Source organism: Podarcis tiliguerta, assembly GCF_965153285.1.
Source record: "Podarcis tiliguerta genome assembly, chromosome: 7".
In the NCBI taxonomy this organism is placed as follows: Eukaryota; Metazoa; Chordata; class Lepidosauria; order Squamata; family Lacertidae; genus Podarcis; species Podarcis tiliguerta.
In genome coordinates this window covers 41,430,686-41,444,972 of record NC_139540.1, presented here as the reverse complement: position 1 = coordinate 41,444,972, position 14,287 = coordinate 41,430,686, and the positions used below count along the sequence as shown (strand labels likewise).

General features: G+C 40.0%; 1 protein-coding gene across 2 annotated transcripts in view; it reads right to left on the bottom strand.

Annotated features, from left to right (window-relative positions):
• Positions 1 to 293: 293 nt before the first annotated feature.
• Positions 294 to 14,287, bottom strand: part of LOC310682621 (desmocollin-1-like) — a 28,495-nt gene continuing 14,501 nt past the window's right edge. The window contains exons 10-18 of one of the 2 annotated variants that reach the window (XM_083451606.1): positions 12,582 to 12,841; positions 11,678 to 11,817; positions 9,985 to 10,197; positions 9,639 to 9,887; positions 7,907 to 8,034; positions 5,857 to 6,126; positions 5,279 to 5,324; positions 2,687 to 5,196; positions 294 to 2,607 (exon numbers count right to left, since the gene is read on the bottom strand). In XM_083451606.1, coding sequence (XP_083307732.1) covers positions 5,289 to 5,324; positions 5,857 to 6,126; positions 7,907 to 8,034; positions 9,639 to 9,887; positions 9,985 to 10,197; positions 11,678 to 11,817; positions 12,582 to 12,841 — 1,296 coding nt within the window. In that variant the 3' untranslated portion in view covers positions 294 to 2,607; positions 2,687 to 5,196; positions 5,279 to 5,288. The remainder of the gene's footprint in view (positions 2,608 to 2,686; positions 5,197 to 5,278; positions 5,325 to 5,856; positions 6,127 to 7,906; positions 8,035 to 9,638; positions 9,888 to 9,984; positions 10,198 to 11,677; positions 11,818 to 12,581; positions 12,842 to 14,287) is intronic. The other variant, XM_083451605.1, reaches the window with a different exon arrangement.

Below are 14,287 nucleotides of genomic sequence, written 5' to 3'. Positions count from 1 at the left end.
TGAAAAGTGTGATCTAGAAAACCTGCAGGACTTACAAACTGCCCAACCATGTTGCCAGTGGCTAGAAATTGGGCCTAGTAAATCATTATATCTGGAAAACAAGGATATTATATTGCCCAACATCTGTGAAATGGGTACTAGTAGCCATCTGGACAACTTAGAAGAAAGAGGTAGCGCTATAGACTAGGCAATGAATGAGCCCCTGGTGAAACTTGGCCCATATTTGCAACAGTACCTGCCAATGAGCATCAGACAGAACACATCAGAAATAAGCAAATTCTATAGTAGGTCCCTTTGATTTTGAAATAAAAGCAACTTTATTACTCTTGTACAAAATGTATTTAAGATACGAAATTAAACAAAATGTTTACATAATGAGACAGTTCTTGATAAGAACGTCATTGGGAAGAACAAATCATTTTTCATTTTGAGTCAAAGAACATAAAATATGATATACACCTATAGCTTGTAAAGTTATAAATACTTAAAACAAATCTCTCAACTTTACATGACAATCATATGTTATTTTACATTTTTATCTCTCCAGGCCAGCAAATTTTATAATTCTGTGGATTGCCTGGTACAGGGGTTCTCACAATTTCTGCTACCAGGCACCCTTTCCATTTCAAGCAGACTGCCACAGAACTTTGATGCATTTTACAGAAGTGTTTGGCCACATTCTAGGGTACTCATGTGATTCATGCAGGATGCAAACAAGGTCTGTTATGCTCCATTTGAGCTGCACACTGCAATGGAAGATGGGTAGTGGTTGACACCCTGGCTTTTAGAGAGGCTTATCCACCATTATTGGTCCTCAAAGACTCTTTGATAAACAGATGCAGCTAGGAAAGGCACCATATTTGCACACCGTAGTAACAAAGAAACATTACAAATAACATAGTTAAATTAATGCTTTGTTAAATTTAAACAGCTACTTGTCATCTTTGGGATTCTAATAGTTTGTACCCAAAAGCAGAGCAAGCAAATAGGGAGTAGCTGGTTGAAGAGGCAGAGGAAATAACCCAGTGCAAAATGCTAAAAACAATTACCTATTAATATGTTGCATTACTTTACAGCACTTTGCCTCCGTGCTCAAAAGACTTTACACAGAGTGTGTCAGCATTAATATGGAGGGCACTATTAGCCCACCAGTTGTAATCTAGGGATCTGAGAGATATTGGGTTGCCTCAGGTCATCTAGTAAATTTACAGGTAAGTTAAGCTTTTAACTAGGCACATCTCACTTCCAACTGCTCAAAGCAATCCTAACCCCAGATCCACTGCCTTGAGAAGGTCAGGACATGTGTGTGCAGATAGATAATCTACACCCGACCCCTGCCCAACAGCACAAACCAGCAAAGGTTTGCTAGTGGCATATCATCCACTACTTCATTCCCCACTTAAGATTGCACTCTTCATCAGAGAGAGATAGCTTAGTTGGTAGAGCATCAGACTCTTAACCTCCGAGTCATGGGTTTGAGCCCCACACTGGGCAAAAAGATTCCTGCATTTCAGGAAGTTGTACAAGATGACCATTGTGGTCCCTTCCAACACTATGATTCTAGAGTTCCTTTTATAAACATGAACTAAATTAAGGAAACAGAAAATATAGTGTATGATTTGGAGTTCATATTTTATTTCATGGTGTTTCGTATTTAGAAGAAAACCAGTAGAAATAGCAACATTTTTCTTAGTTTATACTGTAATTGGCTTTTTGCAATTTATAATGTTTTAAAAAACAAAATAGATTTGTAAGACTACCTTGGTTTCAATAAATACAGTCACTGACACAACTCAGGATTAGCGGGGGGTGGATAGTGACAAATTAGGGACCCAAAGCCGGTCTCCATTTTAAAACCACAGAAAACTTCTCAAAGTAAAGTATTTTTCTAGAGACTTCCATCTTCTCCAATAACTTTGAACAGGTTCTTCTTAGATGTTTAAATGTTACACAAATGAGGGGAAAGAGCTGAACTGAAACCTTCTGTGATAGGTCATCAGTTAGTACTTTTATGCCATACTGTGTTTTCTTTTCAGCAAAAGCCCCTGCATCAGATTTATAGCTGTTGTGACTCAGTGCAACACCCATTAACATTGCAACATTACTTAGGCAGATTTAAACTGATAGGTAAGCTAGCCCGACATACAAAAACTCTTACTCAATAAGGCGTAGCTGCTACTTTTGCAAGCTTGCAATTTAGCAGAAGTAGTTCAGAATACTATATATTTAATTTGCTCTTAGATTTTGCTTTATACATTGTATCTTACACTCCAAATAATTCATATATCAAACAGAGAAGCCTGTATTTCTGTTTTTCCTTTTTCTCAAAGCTTAAAAGTAAACCACAAAATCCATGATTTCTCCATTTTCTTTTTACATTATTATTGCCAGAAAAAAATACCAAGAATGTAGTATTTGATACAGCCCATTCATTCATCTTCTTTCTGTTCCATCAGTTTTTACTTCTTTTGCTTTGTCTTTTGTATGGGGGCTACAATCTACCTAAGGTTAATCAGACATCCATGTCCCACTAAAGCAAATGCAAGAAGGTACTCATGTGTAAATTAAATCCCAATTATTTCAATGAGACTTCATCATGATTGTAAACTGGTTAAGGGCTCTGATGTTCAAAGTAAGGCCTGTAAACTGGTTAAGGGCTCTGATGTTCAAAGTAGGGCCTGTAAACTGGTTAAGGGCTCTGATGTTCAAAGTAGGGCCTGTTTTTTAATAACACACCCATGTAAGCCAGTGAGTGTTAAATGTGAAGAAGTGACTTCAGAAGTCTGTGCATTAGAAACCCAACCCCTGAAAATACCCTGAACCTAAAAGCTATATTATTGGTAAGTTAAGGCCTTGTAATGCTTTGCAACATTTTAAATATCTTCTCTGGATTCTGGAGATCTAGAGAAATATGTCTATTGCATAAAAGGCGAGAAGACTAATATGAGAGGTACTAGGAAAAAACCCCATTTAAAATAGACTATATACCAATTTCACAAAAGTAACAGGATCTTCAGTGTTTAAGATCCTTACTGCACCAGAAGAATCAAACTCGTTATTCTCTGCTCAATGGCACTGACATGAGCATAATAAAGCACAAAAGAAAAGCCTAAAATACCAACTTGATGAGAATAAAAGCCTTTCATTTTAGGTCAATTAATTTCTAGCAAAGAAACAACATCTTTTTTATGCTTTTTTAAAATCAGTTTTTTAAATGCATATCTTTAAATCCACTTGATTAAAGAGAAGACTATGATGTGTAACATCAAAACAGCAGCTACAGCACACCTCCTTCCCTTTATTTACAGTTCAAAATTTCCAATACATTTCTCTTGAATTCCCAAACAAACTGTATGTATACAGATGTATTAAAAAGATCAGTCAACGTTTATTCCATCAGAACCGTATACAATAGGCACACTCATGTATGTTAAGTGCAAAGCACCAGACACTACGTGATAACACAGAATCAGCACAGATCATACCTTTGTTGCTCCAATGTTCAGCTCCCCACTTTTCCTGAGATGGGAGGAGTCAACAATAAGTGGTGCCTGAATACTAGCAATTTTCTCCAGTTCCTATCGTAGTATTTTAACACTCAGCTGTATTAGAGTGGCAAATACAAGTATTATACTTTGAATTAATCTAAAGTCTTTTGGGTGGAAACTGTGGCCTTGGCAAATGTTTTCAATGTCACATTTTAATTTCTATACTTATTCCTCCAGTGGATTTGAACATACAAACTAATGCTGTCAGATTTGGTGAACACAAAAATTCAGTACAAAGAAAAATGTGTACATATATACATTAAAACATTTCACTCTCTTCCATCTCTATTTACTAATTTAGGAGCTTTGGCCTAATTAAACTCACCTAGCAGTCCATACAGCGTAGCCCTCTCAACACCAGTATCACTGCAGCTGGTGAGGTTGGAGCTGTGCCAGGTAAGCTTTGCCAGTGCACCTGCACGGAATGACCTCACTACCACTGTGCTCCATTCATGTATGCTAAAGCAATATTAGCGTTCGCAGGGCCAGCTCCCCTCTGCCATTACATATATGCTAATAATCAGTGCTATTTTTCTAGAAAAAGAGGTGCCGGAACACACCACGAACACCTCCCTCATTCTCATAGAATGGCAATGGCGCCCACCTGAGAGGTGGCAGAACTGAATTCTGGCGAGTTCAGGATGAAAAAAAGCCCTGCTAATAATGAACGCATTCTCTGAGTATCAATCATTACATAATCAAAGCAACACTGTCCATCCTCAAGGAGGAGGTACTCATCAGGTTAGTGAATATGCTTAAAAAGAAAAATGTAGAGGGAGAAATAAATCAGCCCAATGCATGCCTGCTCAGTAGCCACAATAAGCTGTGTTTTGGGGAAACTGGGACTGTAGGGGGGTATGGAATATTCTAGAAAAGGTCATGGCTGGCTGCAAATTTTGTTACAGATCCCATTTTAAAAAATACTTAGAAACCCTGTTTTTCTTAAGAATGTAAGAAATGAATAACTATTTTAACATTCAGCAATAGTATTTAGCGTTTATTTCTATAAAACTAAAGGAAAGATTCATATGAATCAAACCATGCTTGCTATAACCCAGACCCAAACAGCCAGAAATTTTTGAAGCTCAGTTCTTAAAATGATAAAGAATGCATTTTGCCTCCCTGTAACGGTAGATGCAGAGAACACTAGAAACTCTGTTGCTATTTTGAAAAGTTATGTGACTACAATATTGACTGTACATTTGGTTTAAAAAAATACTTTTTGGTGTAAATCTAAGGCAGTACACATGTAGGTAGGTCAAATAGCACAGAGTATCCAGAGGTTTAAGAATAGAAAGTTTGATACTGACAAACCTAATGTCAGAATGTCTTCTGATTAACTATTCCCACGAGAAAAGTGTGTGGAGGGGAGAGAGGCATAAAAATATTTTGTATTCAAGTTGTTATCCTGTGGAAAGGGCAATAATTCTCTGCATTGTTGTCAGCACATTTATCTCTTTATACAGGTTTCTGCTAATGTCCTAAACTTTGGTTCCAGATGATCTAAAAAGTCAAGCGCCTCTTCATCTTGCTGATCAGTGCAGCAGCCTACAGAGCCAGCCAGCGATCCTCTTCCTTCATAATTATATGAAAGGACATAGTCTTCGGAATGCTTATGCTCTTCATCCTGTCCACAGAGATATACCTTCTGCATAGAGGAAAAAAACTGGGTGTTACTTGTTTTCTTAAACTAACCTGAACATGACATAAAAATGATTTCGTGGATTTACCTTTCATTGTTTAATTTTTAATCAGAGTGTGTCCTCTAATGGGTTCCTATATACAAAAAATGCACATGATTGGTCTATATCATTCATTCTATGACGAATTTAACAAAATCAGACCTACTGATCACATACGTAATAATCAAATGCAATGAACTTCCTTATCAGTTTTTAAAAAAACAATGTTCAGATAAATTGGGGGTGGGGACACCCTAGTTATATATTGCTTATTACAGGGCAGGCTCAGATTTAGGAGCCCAGTTCATAACATATACAGTTTCTTGGGCGACATTACAGCCATTACTATCAACCGTGGTCAATACTGGAGGAGTAATGAGAGATGAGGTCAAAGCAGGAGAGAATCACTACAGGAAAAACAAGTTAAAACAACACAGATATACGAAACAAATACCTGGTCAGGTTACCTTTTCTAAATCCAAACACTAAAACTAAAGGATTGCTTTTCACATTCCAAGCTGCAGGGTGATTTCAAAGTAAATCCTAAACATTTGCTCATAAAATATCACCTATAGTTGCAGGCCAAGATGTGAGCTCTGAATAAAAGTATGTTTAACAGTGCTTACCTCAGTTAGGCGAGGGTGTGTAAAATTTTGCCATTCTGAATAATTGTATCTATATGCATCCATCGCAGATTGTCCATATCCTCCTCTTTCTAATGTCTGATGCCCCATTTTAACAGAGTCTAAGGTGTGGTGTCCTCCGCCCTTGACTGATTCCAGTGTCTGGTGTCCCTTGACCATCTCAAAGCTTTCCTGTCCTCCAGTTTTCACTCCAAGAGTTCCTTGATCACAAGTAACCATGTTTCCTGTTTTCACAGGAAGTATATTGGGGTCCTAAAAAGAAAAAAAACAGCAAAAGAAATACATTAGGGTGCTTGGGAAGAAGGAATTGGACATTATGAGAAACCATGAGAACAAGGAATGCCATTTGGATTTCTGTATTCCCTGCTGGGTATTCAGTCTTTCCAGTAGGTATACAATGGAAGCCAATCCAATTAACTATCCCTGATTTTGCTTAACATCAAGTAATAGCTCCTGTTTATCCTCCTCCACTTACATTTGTGACAGACATAGGCAACTTCTGTGGCCCTGGGATAAATGGCATTCAAAATACCCCAACTCTGAAGTCCTCCCTACACACAGAGATGTTCAGGATTGGAGTAATTGTTGTCTGTTACCCACTGCAAAATATCATAACTATTTCCCCAGTGGAGGATGAACACTCAGAAAAGCAAATGACTCAATTAACCTTAGCCTAGAAAGTGCAGCTCAACCTGACCTGTTAAATTCTGGCTAAAATGGGTATATGTGCATAAAGAAAACTTGAACTGTTCAGTGTCTCATTTTCTTTGCTTGAGCCATTAAAATACTTTTAACTGAAATAATAAGCAGCTTTCCTTAAAGCAAAGATGGTAGCTAATACTAAGTACACTTAATATTCTATACTTGTGTGCATGATGTAACATTTAGCTAAGTTCAGTTCTCTCATCCAAGCTAGTTAAGAATTAAGTGTCAAATGCTTATTACCATCCACTATAAGAATAAGAATCCACTATATACTGTGGTGGGACGTAGGTGGCACTGTGGGTTAAACCACAGTGCTTAGGAGTTGCCGATCAGAAGGTCGGCGGTTCGAATCCCTGCAACGGGGTGAGCGCCCATTGCTTGGTCCCTGCTCCTGCCAACCTAGCAGTTCGAAAGCACATCAAAGTGCAAGTAGTTAAATAGGTACCGCTCCGGCTGGAAGGTAAAATGGTGTTTCCGTGCGCTGCTCTGGTTCGCCAGAAGCGGCTTAGTCACGCTGGCCACATGACCCAGAAGCTGTACGCCGGCTCACGCGGCCAGTAAAGCGAGATGAGCGCCGCAACCCCAGAGTCGGTCACGACTGGACCTAATGGTCAGGGGTCCCTTTACCTTTACCTTTACATACTATGGTGTATATATGAACTTAAACTCAGTTAAAAATTAACACAGTAATCAGCAATACATTACCCCTATTTTTTATTCTTGAGATTAATTGGCTGAGATACCATGGGATTTATATTAGTTCCAGCATTCAAACTACAACTAATATTTTTCCCCAGAACCTTATATATAGTCTCTTCTTTTGTCCCATTCTCCTTCTTTATCTCCCTTAAAAGCCGAACTAATAGCTTTTGAAAAGCATGTATATTGGCGGCATTTAATTTCGAACGTGAGACAGTCCTGGTGCAGTGCTGCTTGACCAATACAGATTGGGAACCCAATGCCAAAAACTGTCTTCCCCATCACTATTTGTTCCCTAGGATTGTGACATCATCTTTAGGGGTAAATAGCAGCCAGGAGGCTGATAGAATACCAGTGCAAGGCCAGTTTTTGTTTTTTAAAAAAAGTTGTTTAACATAACATATATTTTGTTATGTCTTGTCATTCCACATAATTAGAATGCCTTCACTCTCAGATCTGTTCCCATCTAGCCCTCTCTGCTTCAGCATTTAAACAATATTAAAATCTTTTCACTTTCTCAAATCAAGTTCCCTCCCCCTCCTTCCACTTGCTCTGAAGCCGTGTGTGTGTGTGTGTGTGTGTGTGGCACCTATTGCCCAAGAAATAATGAGCAGATAAAACAACTTACCATTACTTCTTCACCAGGTGCTTCAGTGTTTGAAATGATCAAGTTCTGATTAGCTAAATCATCACACACATGCTTACTGCTACTCACAGGTGCAGCACCACAACAGCCGCAAAGTGTTATCAGGATTACTGGAAAAGCGGATGGGGAGAGGAAAAAGAATCAGATACAATAAGGCATTAGGACACCTACATATTATTATTAGCCTTTTCTTTCTTAACAATATTTTTACCACCCTCTCCCTCCAAGTTGGCATCATCAGCAGTCTATGCCGTCCCCTCACATTCATCCACACAATATGCTCATGAGACAGTTTAAAAGAGGATAGAAAATCAGTGGTCCAAGGTGACCTAGCAATCTCCCAGTGGATGATTGGGGATTTGAACTTGGGTCTCACCAATCTAAGTTCAGCACTCATAACTACAATCCACACAGGTTTTCTTTATGAATGCTCAGACCCAGTGTTTTGGGGTAAAAAGTGAGGTGCTGGTATTCATAACTTGATAAAAGTGTTGCGGGTTCATGCACAAAATGTCTGCCATGGACAGCAAAAAAAAAAAAGGTGTGACAGTACTCCATACTAGTGAGGACCATCACAAAAACCCGCTACTTAGACCTATTAAAAAAATATATGTGCTTCCAAGAAAGCTCCAGACCAGCTTCAGTAGAACTTGCTTCTAAGCAGTATGTGTAAGACACAGAAGTGTCACTCACTCTGTTAGAGTAAATGAGCAGGTCAAATAATGTGTTGGTTAAATACTAACAGAACTGGCATCAAAGGTTGACAGGACTGGGTACTTGCCAAGAGCCCACCCTCTGGCAGGGTGGACCTACCAACATGAAGCAGCCTCACTGAGCAGTGGAATGGATCTGACAGTGAGTAGTTCCCTGAAAATCTACCTCACCCAGTCCATATTCAGTAGCGTACTGGTTTAATAGCAGTTGACACTGATATAAGTCACCTTGCCATAAAATGCAGTTTAAATGCTTAGAAAATACAATATATTTCTTTTTTTTTACTATTCAAAAGCAACCACCACAAACTACTGCAGTATTTTAAGAATCAGAACAAGTTTCAGCACTTCCCTCTAGTTAAAATCAAGGCACAGTACTGTACATATCAGAAGCAAAAGCCAAGAGTAGTCACATAATCCACTGGATGTCTAAAAATAATTTAAATGCACAATTTTATCCAGTGGAAACCATATGAGCTCTTTCTCCAATATGTTCACTAGCTGGAAGGAAATAATTAGGCAAAGGGACCCCAGCCCCCTGCTCCACCTTCCCAAATGTCAATTGCTTGAATTCTAGATTTAAATAATGACTCCATACACTCAGTCCTGGCAACTGACTTGGCGGGGATAGCCAGGCACATAGCATTTATTTGTATAGGTGCATCCCTATCCAGCTAGGGATACACCTATAGAAACCTACTTCAATATGCAGAGATATGCTAGCTGTATTGGGGTGCCTATGCATTTAAGGAAAGGAACCTTTTTGGGACTTAGAGAGCCTGAAGTACATTTGACATTTTTAAAAATTATTAGTTCTTTTATTGCCTATAGTATCATTTCAACACAGTATTTAATGGACAATTGTTTACATAAATGAATTAAATAAGCCATCTTCACAGCTTTGCAAACTTCAGGTGTCCAAAGCAGTCTTAACATATATAACGTAGCCCTTCAACTTGACATTCATGGCAAATGCTACATTTCATATATAGCATACTTACATAATAGCAATAAGGATCCCCCAATCATTGCAAGGATGGCCCAAAGACCAAGAGTCACATTAGGAGTCTGACGTGCAACCGGTGGCCCCACCCGTGGCCAGTAACGGCAATCACTAGGAGTGGTGCAATCACACATAATTACACGAACTTCAGTAATTCCACCTTTGCCTGCACGATCAGTTACCATCACAGGGATCTCGTAAGCGCCAAATGGCAAATTCTCTGCTGGTACCAGGTATGCAGAGTTCTCTGCCAAAAACGAAACAAAAACACAACTCAGTGATGAGCATTATTTCAAAATCATTAATTACCGCAGATGCAAGAAATTTAGGAATGCAGCACACACCATCATGTTGTGTCAATTTCCACTGTGGGATCATGCGGTCAGGAAGAGTAAAACTGAAAGGGGCTCCATGTTCAGGTAAATCAGCATCCACAGCAGTAAGGCAAACTGGTTGTCTGTCTCTGCAAATTATGTACTCTTTCTTGGGAATCACTGGGAAATTGTCATTCTCATCTAATAGGTTAACCACTATTACTCCAGTGCCTGTTTTACCACCTAGGAAATAACAAAGAATGAGTTATAGCCTTACAATTTAATGCTGTTTCCATGATTTAACATATCTTTGTCCTACTCATAAGTTACACTTCTGAAATTATTAATTTTACTATTTCCAACAGCAGTTCATAACAAATACTTGCAAGGAAACTCACTCAAACAATGGAATCTGAGATGGGCTCAATAAGATAGCCTGTGCCCAAGATGGATCCCACCCCTACATACTCACTGTTAATCACAAGGCATTTCCAGGCTGATGTTCCATTTTTTCAACTAGCATTCAATAGGAAAGGCAATGCTTTTTTCTGGGGGTACGCTGGGGTATGCATACCCCTAAACATTTTGTGAATCTAAGTTTGGCCTCATTGAGGGGCAGTATTTCAATATGAGTAGGAAAATATGAGTACCCCTAAACAATTTTTTTTGGGGGGGGAAGCACTGAGGAAAAGCATTGCTTTTTAAATAACAGAAGAGTAAACCGGTTCCTTCCTTTCTTTGACACAGATGCCTGGGAAAGTTTAGTGCACCCCTAAGAGCAAGGCATGTGTCCACATCATGTTAAATGGACTGAAAGCAAATCCAGAGGATTGGGATATTCACAAACGACTTTGAGCACCCATGCCTGCCCCTCTGGAAACAAAACAATTAATTCCTGAATGGCAATATTTTCTTGTAAAGTATGGCAGTTATATTTTTATATCGATTTATGGGGGGAACAGTGCTGGCTGAATCTTCCCTTGCTTTGTAAGCCTCTATGTGGATTTCATTTTAATGTGTTTCGTAGTTTGTTGATGTTGTGTAATATTCTATCTGGCCTTATGATATACATAACCCATGTACAAATTTGTTTTAAAAAGTCAATTTAATTAATGTATATATAAACATTAAAAAACTATTAAGAAACCTGGTTAAGAAAATATCATGACTAGCTTCAAACATAGTTAACACTGGTCCCAATGTTAAGCTTAACCATGGTAAATGCTGGCAGGGAGGAATCCACAATCAGCAAAGAAAGGCCAAGGAATGAATACATGGGTCTGTAGGTTAATCCCAATTTCTTAATTGTGGTTAAGCATTCAGAGGCACGGCATGAGTACTGGCTCTAATTGTTCATTATTTAACTTAGTTCGAAAAGGGTTTGATAGTATAGACAAAAGTGATCATACTGAGCAATGGTACACCCAATAATAAAATAAAATAAAACAAATAAGCCCCACCCCTGGCAAAAGAAAAACAAGACCCAAAATGATGAGCCCTGGGACTAGCAGTGTGATTTCCCTCTGTCTCACTGGAGTCAAGGAACAGTTGAGAAAGAATAAATGGAAGAAAAAGCTTCCCCCACATATACACACTTCCCGCCCCAGCTGAAGCTAGCAAACACAGCTTGGGATGTGGGATTTGCTCTGCCACATACGTATTCAGTAGTTTTGTAGGCTACTTAATTGAACTTTGTAATCTAGTTATAGTATGTAATACTCACTCCTGTCCGTTGCAGAGACTGTTACGTTACACTGGTAGAGCTGCATTTGTGGTTGCTCCCTGTCTAGGAGTCTAGTGGTTCTGATCTGACCTGCGTTGTCAATGGTGATCCAGTTACACGGATCATTTATTATTCTATAACTGTTAGGAATAAATACAGCTGTTAGAAACAAACACCAAAATATATGCTTTATTATATCTTAATGGTTTTTAGGCTTGGTGCGATTAAATAAGCTGGTACAAATCTCCATGTTGCACCATCACACAGCAATGGATTCTCAAGCAGCCTCATACTAGGTAGTAGTCTTTAGTATATACATAAGACATTTCTATAGTTCAGAGCATTTCCCTGCTGTGCTGGTGTCCAAGAAATTTAGAGTATACTTAGCTCTTCCAACCTGATCTGCTCCCCACTGGCATTTCTGGCTATACTCCACGAGGATGGCAGTACCATCAGGCCAGCATAAACAGCATAACAGAAAAAGGTTTGCTTGTGTAATGTACAGATAGCCCCCAGTGTAGTGGTGCAACAACAGAGGTACAACAATGTTTATCCATCACCAGTAACAGCTGGCAGACTGGGATAGAGCAGCACGGCTTGCCTGGCTTCCCAACATGGAGGTCGTTGCTTTTAACAAAGAGGGGAGGGTGAGGTAGCAGGGAAGTTTGGGCAGTGCAGATACAGTGGCAGAGCCAAGCCAATGCTGCTGCCATTGAGCTTACACCCACTGACCTCATTGCCACATCACCCCTCTCCCCTGGTTATAAGCGGCAAACTCTCCCTTGGAAAGCAATGCACTGCCTGCTCCCACCCTGCTCTGCCAGCTGCTACATCTGTGAATCAGATGGTTGTATTAATACTAATACTAATAGTATAACATGAATTAGGCAACAAAATACTATACATTATGCCTTCAGAATTTCCAGTTTCTGGATCCCTTGCTGTGTACTGGCCAACCATCGTTTCAGCAGGCAAACATTCCTTGATGTTCAAAAAAAATACGCAAGGATCAAATACAGGGCCTTCGTCCATATCCCGCACTTTGACAACAACGACGCAAGTACTTGTAGAAATTGCTCTTGAATTTGGTGGGAGGAAATAAGGTGCTTCATTATTTACAACAATTTCCAACTTTCTCTCCTTGTTTCTTTCGTAGTCTAGCCCCTGGAAAATAAATAAATGTGTGTGTCAATTGCAAGATTTTTCTAATATTCACAGCAAAAACAGATAATCATGGGGGGGGTGATTCCCTATTCAGAAGCAGGTTGTAGATGGAATGTCTCTGCCTCCCAGATAGGTTTGTCAATGAAGTAAGGGTTTTGATTGGCTCTTTGTCTGCAGGACCAGAAGCCCACTTCTGGCCCTGAACCTTTTCACTTGCCTTTAAACAAGCATAAAGGACCCACAGCCTGCATGCCAAATTAGGTCCATGAAGCCATTTTCCCACAGATGACATCATGGACTCAGCTATACAGCTGCAAATAAAACGATTTAAGTGTGTTTTAATTGCAATATACAATGTGACACTAGGTGGCGATGGTGAGCCTTATGGAAAATTCAATGTATTTTTGTGGTCCACTCCCTTAGCATTTTATGTAAAGATTTTGTGCTTATGAAAAGCCTGTTAATACCTCCCTCTTGTACAGAGGTGGTGGTATTTTGACAACATAAGCAACAGCACTCAAAACCTGAACACTGGGAATGATGGTACAGTTTTATGTAACACAAATTCATTGTGAATTTCTTACTTTCACATACATCTACTTTAAAATGAAAAGAATAAAACATCGACAATGGCTTGGTTCACATAACATGCTAAACCAAATAATAAATAATAATAATAATTTTATTATTTCCCGTATTTTTTGCCCCATAGGGCGCACTGGCCCATAGGGCGCACCTAGTTTTTTTTTGGGGGGGGGGATGAAGAAAGAAAAAATTATTTTCCCCCCCCCAGGTGCGGGCTGGGGCAGGGGAAGCCTGAGCTTCTCCCGACCCCAGCCCCCAGAACAGGCTGCTCTCTGCAAGCCGTGGGAGCCCTCCCGCGGCTTGCGGAGAGCTACCTGAGCGACTGCTCAGCGCACCCGGGCTTCGGGATAAGAGGCAGCTCTGCGCAAGCCGTGGGAGGGCCCCAGAGCTTCGGGGTGCAGGCAGCTCTCCGCAAGCCATGGGAGCTCGTCGGGAACTCCCGCGGGCTCCCAAGGCTTGCGGATAGCTTCCTGAAGCCTGCATTCGCCCCATAGGATGCACATTTCCCCTTCATTTTTGGAGGGGGGAAGTGCATCCTATAGGGCGAAAAATACGGTAATATGCCACCTATCTGACTAGGTTGCCCCAGCTACTCTGGGCGGCTCCCAACAAAATATTAAAAAGCTCAAAAATAAAAAGACTTCCCTGTACAGAGCTGCCTTCAGATGTCTTCTAAAAGTCATATAATTGGTAATCTGTTTGACATCTGATGGGAGGGTGTTCCACAGGGTGGGCGCCACTTCCAAGAAGACCCTCTGCCTAGTTCCCTGTAACTTCACTTCTTGCAGTGAAGGAACTGCCAGAAGGCCCTTCGAGCTGGACCACAATGTCTGAGCTGCACAATGGAGGTGGAGACGCTCC